Source organism: Micrasema longulum, unplaced genomic scaffold, assembly GCF_059751315.1.
Source record: "Micrasema longulum isolate JH-2025_06_02 unplaced genomic scaffold, ASM5975131v1 h1tg003234l, whole genome shotgun sequence".
In the NCBI taxonomy this organism is placed as follows: domain Eukaryota; kingdom Metazoa; phylum Arthropoda; class Insecta; order Trichoptera; family Brachycentridae; genus Micrasema; species Micrasema longulum.
In genome coordinates, this window is record NW_028280319.1 from 1 (window position 1) to 25,778 (window position 25,778).

The 25,778-nt window shown below is 33.7% G+C and overlaps 3 protein-coding genes across 7 annotated transcripts; 1 reads left to right on the forward strand and 2 right to left on the reverse strand.

Moving 5' to 3' along the window:
• Window positions 1–437: 437 nt before the first annotated feature.
• On the reverse strand, window positions 438–13,084 carry LOC148270950 (uncharacterized). 5 transcript variants are annotated; one of them, XM_088242008.1, is made up of 11 exons: window positions 12,479–12,662; window positions 12,036–12,403; window positions 10,012–11,177; window positions 9,737–9,929; window positions 8,399–9,199; window positions 8,140–8,275; window positions 7,857–8,064; window positions 7,671–7,759; window positions 5,655–5,858; window positions 3,987–4,107; window positions 438–3,428 (listed from the first exon to the last, which is right to left on the reverse strand). In XM_088242008.1, the coding sequence occupies exons 3-11, from the start codon at window positions 11,031–11,033 to the stop codon at window positions 3,236–3,238; spliced, it is 2,967 nt and encodes a 988-aa protein (XP_088098134.1). In that variant the 5' UTR covers window positions 11,034–11,177; window positions 12,036–12,403; window positions 12,479–12,662; the 3' UTR covers window positions 438–3,235. The 5 variants fall into 5 exon arrangements, with proteins under 5 accessions (XP_088098134.1, XP_088098137.1, XP_088098135.1 ...); XM_088242011.1 differs by having other exon boundaries at window positions 10,012–11,174; window positions 12,040–13,084; XM_088242009.1 differs by having other exon boundaries at window positions 10,012–11,174; window positions 12,036–12,721.
• Window positions 13,085–14,771: 1,687 nt separating this feature from the next.
• Window positions 14,772–20,130, reverse strand: Ku80 (X-ray repair cross-complementing protein 5 Ku80). The gene is made up of 5 exons (XM_088242006.1): window positions 19,997–20,130; window positions 19,372–19,669; window positions 17,648–17,809; window positions 16,334–17,372; window positions 14,772–16,279 (listed from the first exon to the last, which is right to left on the reverse strand). Exons 2-5 carry the CDS (start codon window positions 19,657–19,659, stop codon window positions 15,669–15,671), a joined length of 2,100 nt encoding a protein of 699 aa, XP_088098132.1. The 5' UTR covers window positions 19,660–19,669; window positions 19,997–20,130; the 3' UTR covers window positions 14,772–15,668.
• Window positions 20,131–20,345: 215 nt separating this feature from the next.
• On the forward strand, window positions 20,346–24,730 carry LOC148270952 (Golgi-specific brefeldin A-resistance guanine nucleotide exchange factor 1-like; the record flags this gene model as incomplete). The annotated part of the gene is made up of 4 exons (XM_088242013.1): window positions 20,346–20,880; window positions 21,796–21,914; window positions 22,856–22,964; window positions 24,529–24,730. Coding segments are annotated over exons 1-4 (731 nt in total), but the record flags the coding sequence as incomplete, so codon positions are not given.
• Window positions 24,731–25,778: the final 1,048 nt, after the last annotated feature.

Sequence of the window (25,778 nt, forward strand, 5' to 3'; positions counted from 1 at the left end):
TTGACGCGTGCCGGAGGGAGATTGACTCTGTTTTCTTGACGCGAAGGATTTTTTGTTTAGTTTAAAAGAAAAACCAAAGATTACTTTCATTATTCTATTAACATTATTCTGGAGACTCAAAAAGAATGTCATTATTTCTTCTTTATCATCTATTCTATCATCTTTTTTCCTTGACCTCAACTATTCTTAATCTCTGTTTTTTTATCCTCTCTGTTTACAACCATCTTCTTGTTTACCTACTAAACATTTTATCTATCTTGTTCCCTATTTCGCATCTAATAAACTAACCCCCTTCCCCTTTCTTACCCTTACTGTAATGAATAAACTAATTTTAATTACAAACTAATACTTGTGTTTTTTTATTCATCTCCTAAATATATATGGTAAAGTTGTAGGTACCTACTCCAAATTTTACGACGAAAAAGAAACAATACAAATTTCTTGAGACAATTTATTGATCATTAACATCATAATACACAGTTATGTGAACACAAACATTAAATGTAAATAAGATTATATTAAACATGAATTACAACGGTTATAACACAGTAGATAAAATATTGATTAAGTATATTCTTTAATAACACCTTTTGATGAAACCAGAAGTCAAGGCAGACACGAGGGAAGTCAGATAAGCTTTATACGAGGGTTTTACACAATGATTATATTATTGTGAAATATGAAGCACCAATCATTGTCAACATTAAAACGGCTAAACATCGAAATTAACTAATGAAAACAAAGTATTGACAAAAAGTACTCTAATAATAATAATAATATGATTAGATCACTTATCCTTTAAGCTCTTTGAATAGTTTTATATGCTTAAGCCAAAGCATTACATGACATGTGATGTTCATCAATGCACCTTCGAGATATTTAACACTATGTGTTCATATATCTAACTAAACAAAATATTTATAAGACAATAACTGTATGCTAAGAAAAATGCAATTAGAGCCCGATCAATAGAAATTACTAAACAATCATGCCAATTCATGGCAGTTGGGGTTCATAAATCATAACTGAAAAGCGTAGAATACATATATATTCACAATGATCCTTATTCTATTGAATTACATATCTTCTTAATATAAATGAAGTCTGTCATTGTACATATGCGGGAATATTACCATGAAATCCAAATAAAAAGCATTACGTTACCAGACAGTTTTCTATGGGTTATATTCAACTAAATACTAACACAAATTTTTCATTTACAATAGTGTAAATAAGTAAAATATGAGTAGACATGGGTAATGTATAAAGCTACTACATAAAAAAATATTTTTATAAAAAATAAAAGTTATATCAAAACTGAGATATGCATTTGACTCTAAGAACCACAAACGTTTTTAAAATTGTAGTTGGAGGTATTTTAAAATTAATAGATTTCTCTTACACATAATTCATTCTACTATTTCAGCAAGATTGTGAAACAGTAAGAATGGCTACTGTGACCTTGTAGGTATATTTCTGATTCTATCACAGGAGACAACTGAGGAAATAGAAAATTAAATTGTTCTATAGATTCGTAGATACTCATAAAAATTGCTTTCAGAAGGGTTAGTAAAATTATAATTATTTAATAAATACTGAAATCATATTTTGTCATTGTATGGACTTAAATAGAATACTTTGAATTTGAGCTTTGAAATTAATAGGAACTGATTATTTAAAGTAGATTTGATTTCTGAATTTAGGTTACTACTAGGTTAGGTTTAAAGCTAGTGGAAAAGTTTTTCTTCCCTTTAAATGATAAAAGTTTGGTCCTCATTACTTTACAATGATGATCAAAAGATAACTTATAGTCGCTAGAGAACATAACAACATTATATAATAATTAAGTACATCGACAACTAATTGAAATCTTAGAGTTAACATTAATTTCTAATTTCACATCGAGATATCAGCAATATTTCCATATTTGGTTTAGAAAAATAATATGATTGGTTATACTTATTTCAATACACAAAAATAGAAGCCTTATCTTAGTGACATTCTCCATCTTAACTTTATAAGAATACTGTCGACATCAATTACATTTATATAAAAATAATTAGTACCTATTGAGATATTTGATGATAGAATACAATTAAACATCAAGAACAATGACAAAAGGTCAAAATGCTGGCATCGTGGAAACAACGTTGCAGACACAACCTTCATATTGGCTTTTAGCCCGAATGGCATATTCATTGTACTTATAGGTAGGTGTAATATTGTGGCGAGTAAGGTAGTCGGGAGATTAGAATGCATATGAAAACACTCATTGTTTGGCAATAAAGTCTTAGATATTCGAGATGTAAAAACAGTCAATACAAAATACTAAAATGATCTTAGTACTCTCAGCCATTGCCTGAAAAACTTCCACACGCATTTGAACCTCCAATTCCTTAGTATAAGGGTTACGAATAGAACATTCAGTTACCTTAATCGCAAAGGCTACAGTGAACACTTACATTTCATACAATATAATATTGTATGTTAGAGCCATTCAACATTTAGTGCCAAAAATTTATATCTAATGAGAAAATAATTTATATTTCAACAATAAAACACTGATTGGAAATGGTACGATAAATAGAGGTTAATTTTCAATTCTTCCGTTTTGTTTAGGCGCCTAATTATTTAAGACCAGTTTGCAGCATGTAGAAAAAAGGACATGTCTCGCTTAGGTGGCATTGCATTTGGTAAACAAAATTCCAGATTTCAAAGCTCCACTGACCTCCATAATGTGTATGCTTTCTAAAATAATATGGCACAGAGACTATGAGTCTGCATGTGAAGTATAGAATGCATTAAGCTAGGAATAAAATTAAGGGATAGAAACGATCGGATCCGCAGTCAAACCAAAGCATGTGATGTGTTGGGAAGGATTGGTCGATTGAAATGTAAATAGGCAGGCCACATAGTAGGAATGTCTAATGATGGATGGTGAAAGTGTGTTCTCCAATAGAGAGCGAGAATTACGAGGCCCTACGGACGCCGACCAATGAAGACGGTGCTGAACCGGAGGAGTGGAGGAGACAGGGAGAGGTCTTTATCCTGCAGTGAACCAACATGGGCTGATAACGATGATGATGTAGCATGTATGTAAAACATGTCTGCATACATTACTTCATTGATATAGGTGTTGATAAAATATTTTAACAAAATATAAAAGTGGACTGAAAATGGTAATGGCTCTGGGATTGAAAATTAAACCATACAAACATGTCATCAGGTTAGAGGTTCAACAGTCAGCCCATGCCATCACTACTTTAGGGAAGGGGACGAACATGGAGCGCCCTTTCTCGCAATGGAAGTAGCGCCGGCCTCGGAAGGAGCCGTCTCCTCCCCCCGTGGTCCCGGGGGCCAGCTGGAGCCCTACGTAGGTGGCAGTTGCAGCACCAGGTGCTGTTGGCCCTCCGGCTATTCCAACATACCTAATGGGAAATACATAGGTATATTTTTGCTTAAATATAATATTTTATTTGCTTAAAACAATATTAAATACCAACCGGTGTAAATGTATTAATGGAACACTAAAATTAAAATACAAAATTGTTTTTTTTATTTTTATATTTTGTATTTTTTTTGCACCACAACAGGACAGGAGGCCCGATTACAGTGGTGAGTTACAGTATGTATAGAAAACTTAGGCTTGGGAAAAATTACGTTTATTTTATTTGTGTTCTCACCGGTGTATGAGTCAAACATCTTAGCCATTATAACACGGAGACCACCTATACTGTGATAGTCATTAATTGATGAAACACTGTGTATACATTTATTTATGATAACTAAGTGTTACATATCTGTCTTCAAAGGCAGAATTGAAAGACCAGAATCTCATTTTACGACCGGTGTTGTACTGTCACTGAGTTGAGTTAAAAATATGAACTGCGACTAGGTAGGACACCCTTCCCTTTCTTTTTTTATGCATCTCCTTAATATGACTGTTGACCTATAATCAGTGCTGAACATATGGGAGATTTACTCACTTTACTTTTCCTAATGCAATCCTGCCGTGGGGAGCGATAACCTTGACCAGGTGCCCTAAGCGAAGCTGCCGGGGACCCGAGGGTAAGTAAGGTCGACTGTAGTTAGATGGGCAGAACTCGTCTGTTTAAACCAAAACATAAGACTTAGTGGCGAGCGGTGATTTTTTTTAAAGCCAATCTACAAAAAATGTTTGTAAATTTATACTACATAAAAATATTTTCTGTGATTCTGTGGACATCATCCCTCTGCTTCAGCTGTTGACAACAAAAGATTAATACCAAGAATATATCAAATCAATTCAAACAACGATTATCATAATTTTAAGATATATGTAGCTTTATTCTGTACTATTTTATAGCAAACTCTCGTACCAAATTTTTCTATAAAATACTACTGTGACATTTAGTAGATATTATTTCCATTAGATTGAAATGTCAACAGTAAGCACTGGCCGATTCCTTCTAGAAATGAATAATAACAAAAATGGTCACGCCGAGCACCACACGTCCTATGTCATATGTCAACTGTAACATATCAGAGAAAAATAGTCCTTAGGAAACAATGTTTGAAATACTATATCTCTAATAGAGAATCTTCAAACAATATCTGTAATCTGCAAACTAACTTGAGGAGGAAATAACAGCAACCGGGTTTAAAGAATCCAAAAAAAGCACATATTTTTGGATGAAAGAATAAGTTGAAATAATCAGCTAGTTTCTTCAATCACTAGGAACGAGCTGGGCGTACTTTGATGTCTGCCAGTTTCAAGACATATTGGCAAAAATATTTTACAAAATGCACAGTTTAAGGGATGTGACAACCACCGGTTCTAAACATGACCAACGAGAGTCCGTTTCGAAACCGGTAGACATTACAAAACCATAAGTGGTTATGTTAGTGATACTAATATTTTTTTATTTTACATAATACTTAGTGAGCCCTGTGGAACACAACCCGTTTAATATTTATTCCTAGATTCACTAACGTTAGTTGAAATGTTTAATGATAAAGTTAATTATTAATGGCAAGAAATAATATCATTGTCAATATTTCCCTCTTTAACACAACATTTGGACAAAGGTCCGAGGATTATTTTTCTGCCAAATTGTTTAATATGCTTCAACATAAAATTAAGTTAACTGATAGCAAACAATATTTAAAAAGAGAAATTAAAATCAGGATGAATAAAATTAGGATAAAAGATTTTTTTTTTAAATTGACTGACATGTGGAATATGCAAAAACAAATAATTGAACACTGTACAATCCTTCTTAGAATAGGTTTCCCAAGTGAGAAAGACTCTTAAATTAATTTTGAATAAAAAATATTCCATATTGCATATTAAAACATAGTAAAAAATATATATAAATAATATGAGTGAACCAAGTTTTAAAAATTTTCTTTAAAAATTTGGTCAGCATTACTTAACAAGTAGGACTAATATGTAGAAATAGATTAAGAAACAAAAAAAATGGTATTCTAGAATTTCTCATTCTTTTTCATCTATTAATTTTAAACAACAGCTGCTGCATCTATAGATATAGAAATAATTACTAACCACACATTATCATTCAATCGTTCTACTTATGCCAATCAAATTCACATCAAAATAAAATTGTTATTTTACAATTCTATTTTTCAAATGAATATGGATATATTGGTCCTACCATCGGCAGTCCTCCCAATGGTTAAGCAGTCGATAGAGCTGCGAAGGAACCTCTCGGCTTCATCAAGCAACTCTTCTGTGGAGTCTTCACTGTCTCCGGCCTGCCGATTCCGCAGACGGTGTATTCCTCGAGACGCGTGGCCCCCGTGGGGGCACGGGGACACGCGTAGCTCAGGCAAAGAGCCTCGCCACTTCATTGGTTGATCTATAAAGAAAACGAAACAGCTAATCGAATACATGCAGAAAATATAGATGTATTAAGACAAAAAAACATGTAAACCAAACTTTTAATAGAAAAACATAGAAAGATCATATATGTATTTAGATTAAAAAATTATAAAAAAGATTCCATATATATTATTTCAAAGTTTTACAGACAAAGTTGGTTTGTTGATCTAGGAACTAAATTTTTTTACACGATAATCCGCAATCCATATAAAAAAGTTAAATCACATGAGCCTTCCACCGCTCCCGTGAAGGCCTTCAGTGCCCACAAGGGGGCATTAATGCCCACTTTGAGAAATACTGGTTTATATATATATGAGATAATTCAATAGACAAGTTTGTTATGTTACAGGCTTGGTTTTGTAAAATTAATGGATTACAAACAAATTGTAAAACAGATTTATATGGCGAGAGTGAATAGAATGGTAGGACGAAGATGACAAAGAAAGGCGTAGAATGATCAGATAAATTAAAATCTGAAGTCTGGTCATGTCGAAAGCAGACACAATCGATAGGCATGTATGATAAGATGTAGGAATGTGGAAGAAGCTTGGAATGTATGCCAGGACAGACATGTGGGGCGGTCCATCTTCTCTGTCAACTCCTAAGGAGAAATGGCTTGATGGTCGCAGTAGAAGTACAATCCGCAACCCATTAAAAATAGCAAAATTGCAATGGGACGGTCAATGACATATGTATAATTAGACAAGTTACACATAACCGGGTTGCGATCAGACATGACACCATGAAGAATAATTCCATTGTAAGTGATGAGAAAATGCTATAATTATATTGAACTATGAAAAACGGTTCGGATGTATGACACAATTTATTTATCTGTACTTTTTTCAATGAAATGTCAATCGTAATTAAAATCCAATTATTCAAATAATAAGTATAGCTGGGCCCCGGTTACAATGGGAAGTTAACATTTATTTTCAATTTTATCTACAAAGTAGAATTAAGATTTCTGTATGAAAAGCAGAATATGCATACATTTTTTTATTTTAAACATGTTCAATTATAGATTACTAATGAAGATACTTTAAATTTTCATGTAAATATACTCATTTTCATACACAAATATCGATTTTTCTTTATAGAGAGTAGAAGATAACTCTGTTAACTTCCCATTATAATCGGGGGCCAGGTAGTATCTATGGTAATCATTTACACAGAACTTATTATGAGCCAAGGAAATATGTACCTACCTCTATATATATCTCTTTCTTGCATGTCTATCGTAATTTGATATCTCGTTTTATTTAATTGTCGGGGGTAACACAATATATTTTATATCTTCGATATGGCTAGTATAGGAATAATGTAAGTATTTACTATACGTCGGAGGGTATCGATTTATTTATTTTCAGTTCATAAACAGTAAAAAATATCACAATTATACATACACTTCATAAAATAAAAAAATTATAACACTAAACATCTTTCACTAATTATATGTGAACATCAATAATGATAAAACAAAAATATAAAATGTTGAATATACCAAAATTTAATTTATAATTTTACAACTTACTAAAATAAAATATCAATCATTTATAAACAGTCTTGCAAAAATAAGTTTTTTTATTTATAACAATAATTATAGTAATAATAGTAACAATAAATGATATTAAATTAATAAGAGTGTTAAATAATTAAAAATAATGCAAGAAACATATCCTAGAGGTATGGTTTTTATTTTTAGTCAAGGAATTGTATATGTATACATAAAACAATGAAATTTCAATAATCTGAGGACTAAACGCTATAAGTTTAAAATGGATCTTACCAAGAGAACCAATCCTGTGTAATCCTGGAATAATAGTTTCTCCCATTCGCCCAGACACAGATCTTTGTATGGACCCTTTTGACCAATACCTAAAAAAAATTAAATTACATTTAAAATTATGGGGATTTGTGTAGTGGTGGAGTTTAATTTCATGTCATCACTATCTAGTACTATTATTTTAACTACCTAGAGCTGGTGTTGGCAGATTCTTGCCTAGTCGGTGACGAAGGTACAGATCCAAAGCACTGGGCAGCATGCTGAGCACAACACAAAGGACGAGGGGGTATCACCGCTATCCCAGTCTGGGTTCCTGACCACCCTGCAGGGACGGGCTGCATACCTGCCCACACAGGCTCTGCCGAGCGAGACAGCTCTGGTACCATGGAGGTGAAACCTATCAAACAGATTATGATAAATGTCCATTCCAATTCTACACTTCAGTCACATTGGAGTAAAAGCAGTTATTTACCAATGTCACTCAGCAGAACCCTTCTAGATTCCTCAGTTCGTCGAGATGTTTGTGCAGTCGGTGTGGGAGCAAGATGTGTCGGATATTTTTCCACATGAACTTTACTAGGTAGAGTCGTTAAAGCTGTCGGCAATACCTAAAAACATAAAGACGCTACAGTAAAAATCTAAACAAATAATGACTATAGAAAGAAAACTAAGCAACAAATATGGGGATGCAAAAATTGAGTATACCGTTAGGTATTAAAACGTTAGGTTACCTTCCTAGCAAGCTGGGTATCTGAGCGCCAGTGGCCAGGTAATGCACTGATGTGTGTCTGGGCTGCACTACTGCGGCGGGGAGCTCGTGGCCCAGGGAGTGCTAGGAGGGGGCGTGTCCCCCCTCGTACCACTTCACGGTGCGGTAGCGGCCTATACTGAAAAGGATTTGGGCAAGTATTTCTACGCACATTCAAGTTCCCTGTACATCCATCTTCCTCCATGACCCCACACTTGGAAATATCCGTTTCGACATACACAGAATATTGAGCTCTGAGTGTTGTCTTTGAAACATCAAATAGGTCCAGACTTTCATCTCTCTGGTCAAAACTGAGTTCTCTCGTTTCAGCATCCATGCTGGAGCCCCTTTCAAAACTAGAGGACTTAGTATTGTCAAAACTGTAAGATTTCTGATTATCAAAACTATCTGTACTTTCAAAGCTTTTTCTTAACTGTTGGGTCGTTTCTGAAGTATCCAAGTAATTTTTACTACTCAAAGATCTTAAAAATGACCGTCTGCCCTCAACTCCACTATCGAGAGATTCACTTTTCTCCCCCCGATGCCCTTTCCTTAAGATTCCTTTTCTAATATTGAATTCAGTATCTGCCATGACACCTTGGAGGTTTGAGTTTTCTTGATTTTCATTTTCAAAATTTTCCGTAGACTCGGCCCTGTTTGTGGTGTATTCTTGTGATGACACCTCTGGATCCAAAAGATTGAATCTCAACAAGACAGGAGTAGTAGTATCATCTCTATGAGATGCTGTCCAATTACCATCTTCGGTTATTGATACTAAATCTTCCTAGAAATTAAAAACAAAGTGGAATATCAGAATTAGTTCTAAAATGTAAATTGAGTGTGTAAAAATTATCTTAATTTATAGCTGACCTCACTCTATTGCACAAAGTGATATGCACCATAATAGATTGCCCAAAATTACTGTCCCTGATAAACTTTCGTGTGCTCACAAGAACCACCAGACTCCAACACATGTTCCAGTGTGAGTACAATAGGTCAAACTTTACCCACCATTCTCCCCTGGCACGCATCCACAGAACAGCTAATAATTATGCTGAGCTATTGGACTTGCTCCACACCGTTCCTGCTGCTATCAAATTAGCTATCCTATCCATCAAATGGCCATCCCCTCAATTCTCCCCTATTTGATGTGTTTCTCCATTCATCTTACCTTTATTTCCTTTTTCTTTTTTTTTAGAATGAATTACACGTTAAGTGTAATAGTTGTGAGTTCATTTTTGCTATTTTCTATGATATTTTATATATACTTTTAACTGTATATTGTAAGAGCCCTCTGAACCTTTATTAAATAAATAAATACCTGAAAGCCTGTCAGCTCTTTGGTTTCATCTGTGGTGAAAATAAGTTCTATATCATCTACTTCTTCGGAATCATTTCCACTGATACTGTCTTGTTCACATACTCTCCTTCCTGCACTCGTTCCTCCCCCTCCACCACCACCACCTCCACCGACAGTTTCAGAAAATACTGAATTATCGCCTTCAGATATTGATCTATAATAAAAGCATTTGATTTCATTCCAGGTTAAGTTGATATTACAGTCATGCATGTAGCAGTTTTTTTTTTCTTTCTTACCTTATACTGAGATCATCTGGTTCTGTAGTAAGGTGATCAGAATTACTTTGCTTTCTTGGACTGGGTTCAACAACTAAATCCTCTTCGGATGTAATTTTTACTTGAACATTGAATTTATCATTGGTAATGCTGACAGTATCACCATCTCTCGAACCAGCCATTTTATGTTTGCTTTCTGAATTCAATGAAATATTTTCTTCAAATGGTTTAGTAATAAAGTTGACATTATCCGATGATGACAAAACAATTTTTGTGTCTTCTGTAAACTCTGTTATAGTTTGATTTATTTTTGACGTAGCATTATCTTTTGTAAAATGAATAAAGCTTGTATCATTAGTTCCAACAATAACAGGTTGCAGTTCACCTGTTTTGGTGGCAGAGACTTTGATTGTCAAGTCAAACCTAGATTCCAATTCTATTCTAGTTTCATGTTCTCCAACAAGTTCTTCATTGACAATCTTCTCCTCGGAATGCTTTACAAAAACTTCTGAAATATGTAATGATTCTTTATTTACAGGATAATGTTCTGTCTCCTTGTTTAAAGAATCAGCTACATTTGATTGCTCAACTCTTATATTATATTGTTCATTTTCTTTTTCAGTAATAGGTGTACTATCACCAATTTCAGATTCATCACTTCCGTCGACATTTTGTTCTATGTTGACATAACCTTCAGTTATTTTTGGTGATGGTTGATTGTCTAGATTGAAATGAACCTTTTTACTAATTTCTTGCACTGGTTCATTCGAGGATTCATTTGTGATATCTTGTTTCTGTTCAATGTTAATTACGTCTTGCGAACCGAATATCTGTTCTTTTAGAAGTTTATTTTCTTGAGTTAACTTTTGCAAGGTTTCAGAATACACAGATTTGTCAAGATGGGTTTCATATTTATGTCTCAAGTCGTGTAATTCAGTCTTAGATGCTTCGAGAGCCGCTCGAAGAGATACAACAGTCTGATGGAGAGCTCTTACTGTATCTAGCTCGAAGATTCCTGTTCCATTTGCTTTCTGCACTTCCATCTCAAACCAAGTCCTTCTATCTTAATGCCCAGTAATGACAATTCCAACATGACTACCGGCTTTTGAGCTTTTTTTTAAAAAAATAAGCAAATTGGATAATTTCACTTACTAGTTCATTTTAAATGGCGAGTTTTCAGATTTCTGCTAAAAAGAAACAAAACATGTTTAATATCAGATCAAAGATTTACCTCATCAATGTTTTTAGTATATCCAAATGTCCGTAGACTGGCTGGATTTTCTTCCCAGGGAATTATTTAGATCTAAATTTGTTGCAACAGAGGGAAAACATTTAGGGAATATGGCAGTCTAGGCATTTACCGGGCTTATGACTTGTCACTGCCTGGTTAGTGGTTACTTTTACCCACTATGTAACATTAATCATTCTTCCTTATTTTAGACATCCACACTTCTGCCTGTCTTTAAACATCCACATGATAAAGGTTTCAGCTCTTTTACTTCAAAAAATTCAACAGATGAAAGTCGTGGAAAAATGGATGTTCACACATAGGCAGAATGGTGAATGTTACAGTTACAGTGTGTAAAGTGGTTACTCAAACCAGCCAATGACAGGTCATGAGCCCTGTAAAATGATTTACCTAATGTTCTAAAAAATATAATAAAATAAAAAACTTCAAAATTTCCCCGGTTTGATCAATTTGTTATACATTATTTTATTTTGTGTGACATCACTAAATTTATTTTAATTTAGTGATTCTAAACAAAAACGTATTTTAAAAATTATTTACCAATAAATTCTTGAAAAAAAAACTAGCACATCACAGAAGTTTAAAAAAAGTAAAATTGTAGAGGTTATTTTTATGAGAATTATTTCGTGAAATAAAGCCCATACCTACTAAATATCATAATGAACTACGGAAATAATGAAAATGACAAAAGTGGAGAATTTTCTATAAAAAATTGTGAAATATTTAAGTTATGTACTTAAATATTTCACATATCTATTTGTTCGTGGGAATCAAACGATGACGAAAAAACGCTTACCTACTTGTTTTCTCATCTGCTGAACTGAACAGCTGAGATCAATACATCAATGTTGTATTTTACATTCCAAATATGTGAAAGCCCCCGCACTCCTGAGCGATCGCGCGTACTACGGAATGCATTTTGTAGTGCAGTATTACATATTACGAAAATAACGATTCATCAGCCGCGAGATAAATAAAATCCAAAGCACGTTTTTATGTAATTTATTCGGCTGTCCGAGATGAACACAATTCCCTTTCTGGAAATAAACAAATCAATACTTCGGCGCTACACCCGGGAATCGCGCCGGTTTTGAAGCACGGCATCCGGCCGCGTCGCGTGCGGAGGGGTGCGGGGCGCACCGACCTCCCTACTTCCCTGTTGCCCTGAAACGTACAAAATTAGGCCGATATAAAAAAGTTGAATCTGTAGGCATACATCGCAATTATTATTCTCGCTACCCTTTTTACGAATGTTGACTATATTATTTGTAGGCTTCGCTAGGTAAAAATTTCCGGCGAGATTTTCAAGGCAGGTGATTTCTATTTGTAGTTCCTCTCGCTTACAAAAAATGGCTTTCATGTTTTCAATGACAGCAGCTGTCATTTTCACGCGCGTTTCTTTTACGTTGTTCTACGCACCTACGCAGTTCTCTGCGTTGCGCGCTTGATTCCTGAGATTTTATTGCTCTATATAATCTCCGCCTATGATTAGATTTTGTTAATGTTAAGATATGTTTAAGAAATATGTTTTATTTATATGCAATTAATTAGGCGATTAAATTTATACATTTTTGGAACATCTGACTGTATCGACCATTGACATATTAACACTTTCCAGGCCACAAATTTATCTTTCCCTCGCAAAATGTTAAAATTATTCAACTCAAGACTCTAAACTTATCAGATCACAAACAGGATACGTGATTTTGATAAGAAAAATATGTAAACCGAACCCGAACACAGTTCGTGAGAAAATGTCTACACGAACAGAGTCCGTTGTCGGCCGGATGAGGATAGAAAACGCGCTAAGTGCCGTCCAGCTGGATAATAAATTCTTACCAAACTGTGTCCGGGCATGACCTAGAAAGTGAATAAGTACATAGACATGCCCAACCCAAAAAAAAATATGGCACTTAACTCGTGCCCAAACGCTCAGTTGTGTCCTAGGCGTATTTAGTCGTTCTTCGACTACCAGCTAGGCGTGACGTGAAACGATGAAAACGTGTAAAAACCTTGAGAATAAACACTGTAAAAACGTTTTCATTGATTAATATTTGTTCATGGGTGATAACAAAGCTTAAAACAATTCATATATAAATACTCTTTTTCGTTACGTCAAACTATGCCTAGCGGCGCAATTACGAAGCTCTTCTTGGCTCTTCTTAGTTACAGTGATGCACTGATAGGAATCATCATTCCCTTTCCGCACCTAATGGTGCATAGGGCACTGCATTGGTATACCAATCGCAGCGTATCTTGATCATTTTTGTTTTATGAAGGTAATACGCTCAGGTACCAGACCAAGGACTATGAAATATTTTGGTGTAAAAACACTCTTTTAAATAGAAATTTCATATCAATCATGCCGGGAATCGAACCCGAGACCTCTCGCATGGTAGGCAAACGTGCTGACCGGGAAGGCTGACAAATTTCAAAATTACAAAACCTTAATAAATCATAGTGATGATAATACGATACATAAAAATACACATTTTTTTATTAGTTTGATAGTCTATAAATTATTATTTTTAAAAACCACTGGCCTTCCTTATTGTTCAAGTACCTGTAATTTACTTAAAAAGGTATTTTTGAATTACCTGCGTGAGTTCCTCAAAGGGACTGATAGGAATGCATTTTTAAAATGTAATAAACGCGAGTTTGTTTATACCTTAAAGGATAAACCACGGGAGTCACATCAAACGAAATGTTCAGGAAATTAAAAATAATATTCCCCTAATATCTTTCAATAAATCCTACCTTTTTATTTCAAAATTAATCAATTGTGTAACGTTTAACCTCTTAGCCCCTCCCCTTCCTAACCCCTACCCGCACACCTTCTGCAACATTAACAAACATGAATTAAAAATTTTGACCACAAAGTTTATGCTTTGAACATATTTAGATATTTTGTATTTATAGAGGTAGCAAAAAATGTGTGTTGGGTGCTGGTCCTCACTACTAGTTTGTATTTACACCTGATGATGGGTAATTCTGAATACTCAACAGTTGTTGTGTTCTTATTGATATTAAACTTGTGTGTGGCATAAAAATACAAAGCGTTTTATTTATCATATATTTATAGAAGAGTCTGTATAATCATTATCATAAACTAAACAACTCTGGGTGGGTCTCGGCTGTATCCAGGAGTCTCCTCCACTCTTGCCGGTCTGCTGCCCTTCCTCATCAGTTCCTCATTTCCAAGGTTGTCGTATCTGCACTGACGCAGTCCATCCATCGCATTTTGGGACTTCATAGTCTTCGTCGTCCTTGTGGCAGAGAAAGTTAGACGTTTTATGGGATTTTTGTTGTCATTAGATTTATATGGTCAGCCCACCTCGAGCACCCCACCTTGATGGAGTTGATTACATCAGGCGCTCCGTAGATTTCATATAGCTCCCTATTGTAGCAACGACACCAATGGTTGTTTTCTTTTCATGAAATAAAAACCATAGTCTAAATATCCTATTGACTGATATTCTGATTTCTTGTTAGCTAATGTTATAAAACACAAATGATTTTAATGAAACAATGATCATTGTGAAAAATATTTATTTGTAATTATATAAACATGTATTTACAAAAACATCACCTTTAAAATAACTTAAAAATAACAGTTAAAATTTTGTGCAACATAATAAACATGCTGTTAACATAGAAGTGAAATTAAGGAAAAGGATAGCTTTAGATGTTAAAGCAATTATCGCCCTGTTTTTTTTATCTAGGCAATAGGATGAGATTTAAAATAAAGCCGATATTAACTTCTAGAGTTTGTGAAACACTAAACCTCATACTCGAGTCATACAATTGGAAAAGGAATGTTTTAAGTAAAATATTGGTTGTTGATCCTTTATTGTAGTTGTTTATGTGGTGACATTTCAGATTACATATCAGTGACAATCATAATTTCTTATAATTTTATATCAAACTACCGCAGATCGAAAAGGATTCAACAATCTAACCTAACTTTATAGCTTGAAAATCTATAAACTTGTAAACAAACATTTTGATCGCTTTTTAAAATTAATTTTAATTATAGCCTATGTAACGAGTGATATTATTATAATTAAATTTAAAAAATGAATGCATAAAAAGCAATCCATACCTAAATTGTAAAAGAACAAATATGTGATATTCCTTTATCTACTTTAAATTGCGTCATAATATAATATATTATATTTCCTCATACCAGCACTTTTACAGCTTGGGAATATTTTGTACCAATAAAATATGTAATGTAATGTAAATAAATACTAATATCTAAATTAATTTGTACTAATATTTAATGACATTGACATTTTACTTTTTCTTAACAATTCAATCAAATATAAACCTAGATGTTTTGGCTGGAAATTTGTGCCATACTCAGTATGATTGAAATGATAAAGCTGTTAGGTTTTTTAAAATTATTTTCATAGCAAAAGGATGCTACTTAACAGATGTCATCAGCAAATGCATCATCTAAATCTGTTGTGTCCACTGTAACAGCATTAGAGATGGATTCATTAACTTCAATGTTTCCGAACATTTCAGCATCATTTTCTAATACTGAACTTAATGGTGATTCTATATTTGTGATAAGGCCCAACTTGCTTTCCAAAATATTGCATAAAAATGTTGTTTTGAATTTATCCAAAAGTACAACTTTGAATTTGAGCAACCATTCATTGTAAAAGGTAGGATTTTTCTGTAAACACTCTTCTCTCATTATTTTCATAGCATAAATTGGTTTGGAAAAGTCATCACCAAATGCACAAATTACAAGATTTTCTATTATATCAGTAAGTTGATTGCATAGTGGGACAAGAGCCTTACCGGACTTTACAAGCTCCATGAAGTCCTCAGCTGGACGAACCGTGCCTACTTTAGTGATATTTGTGTTCAAGACTGAAGTGACGGGTGTAGGTTCTGCAGATGGCGATAAATCTTCAATTTTCATTTTCTGATCTCCATTAGAAAAATGGCCATCTACCCAATGCTTGCCACTTTTAGTTTTTTCTATGAGAACTAGAGGGAAATATTCAAAATTAAGAATATTTCCCTCTAGTTCTCATAGAAAAAACTAAAAGTGGCAAGCTTGGGTAGATTATTCCGGACTTCTAAAATTTTTTTCTATGGAGATCAGGAAATCCCTATGCCTGAGATAGATCCTAAGATTAGATTGAACCTTCGCATTTACCATAGAATCTAAAGAAAATATATTTTTTCCATTTTCATCTGTATCTTTTAAATCCATGGCATTAATTAAATTATCCATGGCTTTCAGTTGCTCATCGTTTGGAAGGTATTTCTTTTGATCAAGTTTTGGGAAAACAACATGCCTGTAGTCTTCTTTGAATGCTAAATGTACCATTGAAAGACATTTATATTCTTCTTCGATTATTGGGAATAGAGCAACCATTTTTACGGGTGCATTTTTAAATTGTACTTTGCGAGCAATAGCGACAAATTTCTCCCGGTGTAATACGGTCACCAATGCATCGATAGCTTGTTTAGCATTGTCACAACCATTCTTCGGGACAACAAATGTGACACCATCTCCACTCAAGTCACCCCAATTGATACTGTCAGCTTTAGTGAATCCGTAGAGAATGAGACCTTTCTCTCCAGATTTATATTCCATACTTTGATCTATTTTGGAATAGGGTACTATTGTTTGACCATAAAGATATCCATTCAGTAAATTTTCTTGAGAAACAGATACTGAACTATCGTCTTTTTTAGAAAATGTTTTAATGGGGACGACTGCCTCGGCTGAGTACTTAATATTTTGCGGTTCTAACTGACCGACAGATGAAGAAGTTGGATATGAGATGTCTTTCTTATTTTCGGTAGGTTGAAAGATTTTGTTCCACTGTTTTATTACTGAGTTATTATCGCGTATTCTCGGAAAACCGGACACAGGTACTTTGACAGATGGACCAATGCACAAATCAGCGTACCAAGGAGAAGGCCTAGATGATTTTTTTTTATGATATAATAATTGCAAATTCGCTTCATCGAAAGAACAAATTATTCCATCACATTCTTCGAGTAATAATTCAATGAATCTTTTGTTATTATCACATTTAATATTGTCTATTTCGTGTCCAATAATGATGGGTTCAATGTCTCCAGTTTTGAGATTTTCAATGATCTAAAACCAAAGTTATGAAAAATATTAAAAATAAAAGTGGTATTTCAATCAATAGAGGCAGAAGGGCTGATTATTAAAAATAACCATTTACTTTTTAACTTATCTTCTTTCTATATCAATCAATTCAGCCTAAAATATTTATTATCTAAAAGAAAAGGCATTATTTACTTAATTAGTTTCTAAAATACTCAAGTTGTAATAATGTTTCTGGACTTGTCGGGTCTTTCTATGTCTTATTCAATCCTGTATTAAAAAAATATTTGGAATACACTTACTTTCTGAGTATTATAACTATTTGATTGGGATTCAGCTTTGAAATCTGTCAATAAGACAATTTTTTTAGCGGAGACCTTTTTATCTTTTAGTTCATGTTGAAGATAGTCTGCGGCCACTAGCAGCGCATCCACCCAGTTTGCGCGAATCTGAGTTGGTTTTACCTATAAGAATAAATTGAGACATTAAACATAAAATACAGTGATAGATTGCACTCGGTTGACAGATTATTGATACGGACGGATAGCAAGGCTTATAAACTTGATAAAATGATAAGGTTTATGCCTGACAATTAAACTTAAAACTTTATTAAAGACAAGTAAGCCGTGTGTTTTTCATACATCTGCAAATATATTTTGCCATTTTTAGTCTGACTCGCTCGTGTTTTTCTGCTTAAAAAGTGGTAAATTGCTCTTAAAATAAAGTTAAATAAGTATAAAATCTATTCCTGCCTATCTAAGAAAGATTTTGATACATAAATCTTTTTAAACACATATTACAATTAGTTACCCACTAAGTCTAAAGACTTTTCGGTGGGACACATTTTTTTTGAGACAGATTTATTTTACACACTTTTATATTACACATATTTATTTATTACCTTTTAACAGACACTATAAGGTATTCGTCAAATATTTCTTCAGTTCTTTTTTTTTCAATTTAAGATCTTTCATGTTTATGATGATTTGCGGGAGATCATTGAACAACCTTGGAATAATGCAATTTAATGTTCGTTCTCCGAACTAATTTGTAATTCGGGGAACGACCAGGGAATCCTTAGTTTTTAATCTAGTGTTGTGAGTGTGGGGAAACTCTTTTTTTATATTCCGGATCAACAATGTCATCTATGATCAATTTGTAGTCACAAAGTAGTTTTACCGGCAGGAAAAAATCTACACCTTCGCCCATATGTTTTGCTTCCCGGATTATGCTATTCGGTACAATCCTCTTTAACAGTCTCACCTGAATATCATAAATTTTACCCAGATGAGACTGGAAGGTGATACCCCAGACACGAATTCCGTAAGATATAATCAATTCAAGGAGAGAGGTATATATATATCGTAACATTTTGAAAGTTAGTCTGCTTTTGATTTCATCAATTATTTTAAGCCAGTATCTTAATCTGTCACAGAGTCCATCAATATGACTATGAGTCCACCCCAACTAAATTCAGAATCAATAATTAATCCCAAGATTTATGATTGCTTACATTTACAATAGGACAATTACATTTATCTGATTCTATATTGAAATTTGAATCAAAACTTGTATTTCAATGTCAAATTCACATTTAGTCATATATGGTGAGGATACGTGAACAATTTTTGTGTTTTTTATAATTTATTACTAAGCCATAGTCATGCGCCCATTTAATGAGATTTGAAAAATCTTCATGAAAAATTTTTTGGGCAATTTATACATTTAAACAGCTTATTACAGAGCAGTATCTTCTTCGAATTGGAAACATTAGTTTTATTTTTTACATAATTTTCCATTGAATTACAATATATTAAGTAATGAATCGGTCCGAAGACTGATCTTTGAGCCATTCCCATAGACATAACTCTTTCACAACTAAAATTTTCTCATTTACTTTCATATTTTGATTTCTTAGGTAATTTTCAATAATTTTATTATACCTTCCCCTCATTTCTGCAACTTTGGGGATTTTACCAGTGTTTCATGGTTTAGAGTAAAAATAACTATTGTGGAAGTCACCTACTTTGTTTTGAAGCGTTTCGATCATGTCCCAAGATGGAGGGTTCAAACCAATGGCAATACTGATGTTTTCATATGAGCCCCCTAGCATGGCCAGTTTGTTTTGCGTTTCCTCGGAGCCCATCACTATCAAGGAGAGGAGATCACTCGGACGACTGAAAATCTTGCGATCTATGATCCTTGATATGCAAGACATGGCCTGGGTAAAGAATCTCGCTCCATTATGCCGATCGTGGGAATTGAGACCAATATCTAACACTATTGCAGTGGCTTCTAAATTCGGGGGGGCCATTTTTAAATCCCTGAAATAATTTTCACTAAAATAAATTACCTGCTCCTTATATTCAAGTTTCTACAAGAAACATATACTTTTTAAGGGAATACGTAATGAAATAACCTAAAAATCAAATAAAAATAATTTTGATACGTAAACATAGAATTTTAGAAAACAAAAAAGTTCAAACAAAATAGTAAGATTGCGTATTATTATTATTTAATAATAATGTAGCACTGGTTCATTTTGATGTAGTAAGTTTTCATATAGGCACCACGAATGCGCGTAAAAGGTTACATTTAAATTTTCCATTATACTATCTAAGTTACTGGATCTTTTATTTGAATTTACATACCTAATGAGCTATTTAAACAATATTGAATCCAATCCTTTAAAACCTTTCAACTTTCAACGACCCGCGCAATTTCTGACATTTGAAAGTATTTGTATTTGACAAGTTCTAACAGGTTTTGACGCAAGCGGTGACAGGAATCGAAATTTATTGCCATATGAAAACAAAATAATTGGGTGACGTGTACTTTACATAAGTAGGAACCGCGATCACCTGTTTGAAAAGAGAATTATTATGAAAATGTTATTTTAGAAACTTCGTCTTTGAGAATAGATAGATATATTGAACAGATTCTTTTTTACTCGGAAGAAATTTATGTTTAAGGACGTGAAGAAATCAAGCTGGCTACACTAGTATAGGACAAATCGCCGTCCTCGAATGAATTAAAATACTGAAAACTGAAACGTCAACATAAGGCCAAAAATATTAATCTTATTAAAATCGATTCTCTTTATTGTAAATAAATCCAAATCACACCGATTATAATAACCCAAGTTTTAGTGATGCAGTGCAAATCGGAAGTTTTGTATAGTTCGTTTTTGTATTTAACATCTATCGTCTAGTGAGCCATTGACAGGTTGCGAAGATGTCACTCCCAGGCAATGGAATCTTCGTGGTCCAGGGTGAAATGGCCATCTTGGTCACTGCCATGCGAAGGGGCTCCCGTTGGGGCTCTCACTCCAGCCAAGATGAGGAACACGATATATTGATGAGGGCCTTCCAAGACCTCCGGGACATATTGAACCAAGTGGCGGATCTACGACTGCTGGATCCAAATGTCTTCTTAGGACCTTTTCTCGAAGTCATCAGATCAGAAAAGACAACTGGAAGTGTGACCTGCTTAGCTTTATCTGCCATAAATAAATTTTTATGTTATGGACTAATTGGTAAGATCATTAGTGCACTTTATTTTATAATTTTTTGGTTGTCATCTTTTCTGTACTCATACATGAAATATCAAAATATATTTCTTAGGGTTGAAATTCCTAATACTGAAACCATGCACCCAAATGTATTTTCTTAAATGTAAATATTAGGTGTTATATTGTACATTTCGTCGGGTTTTTTTAAATTACAAAATGAGCGTCGAATGAAGAATACAGTTCTGTATGTGAAATAGAACAAGAATCCCGGATGAGTGTTTTTGACTCAATGGTTGCTCTCTAAAAATACATAGTAAAAAATATATAGTAAAATTAATTAGATTGAATTATAATGACATGTGATGCAATAGAATAACAATCCAGAAAAATGAAGTTTAAGTAATAAATAATATAATTCCAAAGAATGCAATGTAAAAAAGATAATCAGATATAAATATTAAAATATAAATTATACAAATTTAGATTCATACATAATCAAATATACAAAATCATAGTGTCATTGAAATCAATAGAAAAATAATATGTATACATAAAAACATAATTAATATGCTAATTGAGATATGGATTCTTGAAACTCACTCTATACTTTAGTAAGAAATAGGAGTAATAAATAATATGCCAAATAGGAGTGAGTACCAAATTAAATAATACAAAATACATCATGAAAAAACATAAAAATATCTAATAAAAATGTCAATTTTTGCTAATTGCTAATCTCGAACTTCAAAAAATTGGCAACCTCGTCCCGTAATAAATAAATTAATGTATTTGAAATTGCTTTTTTTTTACTGAAAGTATATTCAATACCGTCGACACATGTTGAATCTTTACATGCCTTAGAATATCTGTACTTCCATGAATTGCTAATGTTGTGCCTTGAGCATTTGGCGACAAAGGTGAAATTTAAAAATATTTTAGATCCCACGCACACTTCTGTACCCGCGAGCGTGGAAAACATTGCCGATGCTGTTACACACGCAAGATTTGTTGGCACAGATCACTCTTCCGATGGAGTAGTCCTTATGAAAATTCTTCAAGTAAGTTTTTTAATTACATATTTTATTTAATAATTTATATATTTGATCAATTGCTGTTAATGTTAGTAAATATTTGCATATAACCAGTCTTTTCTGTGTCTCTTCGTCAAGACACTAATTTCACTAGCATGAAAATACCACTATACACCTTCACCATAGTAGTATTTGCACAAAAACATAAAATCAACATGCTGATAGGGACACGTGCTATTAGAAGCTATAGCTAAATAATGACGGTTTTGATCACTAATCAAATAACCTTTTAATATATGTTGTTTCATTGTTGCGGTTGCCCTATAATAAATTCAAACAGTACTTCCTTTGTTCAACTGTTGTTCCCACAAGATTAAACATTTTTTTATGTATATTTTATTTATTTTTTCAAGAAAGAGATATTAGCATTGTTATAATTTAGCCAAATATTTCAATTTTGGTGGTCATTTTCAACGAGTTGTAAATATCTAAATTTGTTGTAACAGAGAGGGAAAATATTTTTGAGAAAGGAATATGGAATTCTAGGCATTTACAGGGCTTATGACCTGTCATTGGCTGGTTTGATTGGCCCATTTATACACTGTGTAACATTCACCATTCTGCCCATGTTTAAACATCCACATTTCCTCAACTCTTCCATCGGTTGACTTTTGTGAAGTAAAAGAGCTGACATCTTAATCACTCTCTGTTGCAACAAATTTAGATCTAAATAACTCCCTAGGGAGGAAATCCAGCCTGTCTGCAAACATATGGACACACTCAAAACAAACAAGGTTACGTGGTAGATCAAAATTTGCCATTCTGAGGAATGTAGAGATAGTAGAAAAGGCACCTTTTAGAGCTTTTTCTGAATCCTCTCAATCAAGAGAATATTTATTTCTAAATTAAGGATTATACCCTAACTAACGAATTGACCGAAATAAATGTGAAATCTTATTTTGTTATAGGTTCTAAGAACATTAGTCCTTAGTCCAGAAGGTGCCATGTTGACTGATGAAAGTGTTTGCGAAATAATGTTAAGTTGTTTCCGAATCTGCTTTGAAACTCGTTTAAGCGGTAAATATATTAATTTAATAAAAATAATATTTCCATTTAGTTAAATATACTACACACTTTATAGAACATTTTCAGTCGCTCTATTTGGGTACAATTTTTTTTATGAAATTACCTCACTTAACATGGTAGTATTAAATACAAAAATTACATGAATCTTCTTTGTTTCTTCTTGAATTCTTTTTTGTTTGTTTGGAATAGCCATTCTATAGGTATACAGCTTTTTATATATTGTATGATATATGTATATATGCATAGAATTAAGAATAGTCCAGAAGGAGCGTAAAATCATATTTGTATACTTCGGACTGTGCCTAAAAATCCCCCTCACTTTACCCCACTTTCGCCGCGTGCATGCTTGAAGTCGCCGCGTAATGTTACCACCACGGTGTTGTTTAATCCGAGAGGTCCAATTTTCGTTAGTTCTCTCATTAGATGAGCAAAGTGCTAGTCCATGATTGGAAAGTTAAACTAAATTCTCAGATAGATACCGAGGTGCCGGGTTTCAAAGAATGTTGTATTAAAGAGAAAAGAATTAAAAGTTTATACCTTGTCCAAAAGAAATCCATTTTAATTCTTTTCGAGAGAAAAACATCAACGATTTTTTTCAAATTAAGAGTTTAGTAAAACCTTTTATCAATTTCCTCATTCCCATAAATAATATCTTTTTAATAAGAACATATCAATACAGTCTACCCGATAGTTTTAATTTCCCCTTTGTTGAGTAAGCTTTTTGTAAGATTGCCTTTTAGAAACAGAATTAATCATCAGAGTTTTACATTTAGACAAATGACCTTTTGTGTCATAAAAATATTTCTCCTCAAAATGCATTGAGCAAATTATGCTTTGCTTTGTTGGTTTCCAAAACTCATCTCGCCGTACTCCTTGTGTTATGTTTATCCACTCCGTTTTCCTTCATTCATCAGCAGGGAAGCTAAAATTTCACTAAATAAATTGAGTACCCTGGCAACAGTAACAAAATGTCCATTTTGTTTTCTTTGACAATCTGACAGGTGGAAAAATAATAAATTTTTTGAGTAATGCATTTGCTACTTACACATGCATTTTCTACTTTCACATAAAATGTGATCCCATTCTGTTTCTTGTTGATCCCAGCAGCATTTCTACAATTTATAACGACACAACACGGCAACGTTGAATTCAAATCGGGAGTTGCGTACTGAGCAATGTCTACAAAGAAACTAATGGGTCAAAACGTAAAACTACTCCTTAAAGAGTAGTTTAGTCGCCTTCTGTTTGATATTTGATATATGCGGATTCTGGACTATTAATTCTATGTATTATGTACAGCAAAAGTCGTTAAAATAAAATATTTTTGTGCCAGAAAATATGAACACCGATGTCTGGTTCCAAAGGTTGAAGAATTTTCGTCGATCATCAAACCACTTTTTTAAAACTGCCCTGTAATGACTTAAAAAAATAACAATAACCTCAAAATTTTTATCAATGTTTAAAAGTGATGTAAAAAATTTGATTTGGAACACTTCTTTTATGAGTTGAATGAACAGTTTTGACAAAAAAAAATATCACTATGTCTGTTTTTTAGAACTTTTACGGCGTAATGCCGAACAGTGTCTTCGCGACATGACACAGTTAGTGTTCATGAGGCTCCCGCAGTTCTGCAATTCTAATGGGGAAGAGGGAATGGTCAGCGTAGGAGGTGCATTATCTCTGCGCAGGAGAACCAACTCTAGGAGAGGGAGAGATCTCGCCAAGTCTCAGGGTGAGTTACAATTATGTCAATATAGGTGAGAAATTCACATCCCAATGTGCAGTATGTGGAGGGAAAGTTATCTTAAGAGGTTGAAGTAAATAGATAAAATTTGTATAAAAATCTTTCTGTGATTAAAAGGCTATCATCAAATCGATTTTAATTGAACAATGTTTGATTATGTCCAAATGCTTGCAGACTGGCTGGATTTCCTCCCTAGGAGTTGTTCATATTTAGATTTATTTCAACAGAGAGGGAAAAAGTTTTCGAGAAGAAATTTGGAAGTCTAGGCATTTACAGGGCTTATGACCTGTCATTGGCTGGTTTAAGTGGCCACTTTACACACTGTGTAACATTCACCATTATGCCCATGTTTGAACATCCACATTTCCTCAACTCTTCCATCTGTTGACTTTTGTGAAGTGAAAGAGCTGAAACCTTTATCACGTGGGTGAGATTCATCCGGCTGAATGTAAAATGGTAAAAGAAGAAGTATAAAAATTGGAAAATTGTTTCCAGGCGTTGCCTAGTAGGTGATTTGGTTCAGCCGGATGAATCTCACCCACGTGATAAAGGTTTCAGCTCTTTCACTTCACAAAAGTCAACAGATGGAAGAGTTGAGGAAATGTGGATGTTCAAACATGGGCATAATGGTGAATGTTACACAGTGTGTAAAGTGGCCACTTAAACCAGCCAATGACAGGTCATAAGCCCTGTAAATGCCTAGACTTCCAAATTTCTTCTCGAAAACTTTTTCCCTCTCTGTTGAAATAAATCTAAATATGAACAACTCCCTAGGGAGGAAATCCAGCCAGTCTGCAAGCATTTGGACATAATCAAACATTGTTGAATTACTACCTGGTAAAAGAAGAAGTATAAAAATTGGAAAATTGTTTCCAGGCGTTGCCTAGTAGGTGATTTGGTTCAGCCGGATGAATCTCACCCACGTGATAAAGGTTTCAGCTCTTTCACTTCACAAAAGTCAACAGATGGAAGAGTTGAGGAAATGTGGATGTTCAAACATGGGCATAATGGTGAATGTTACACAGTGTGTAAAGTGGCCACTTAAACCAGCCAATGACAGA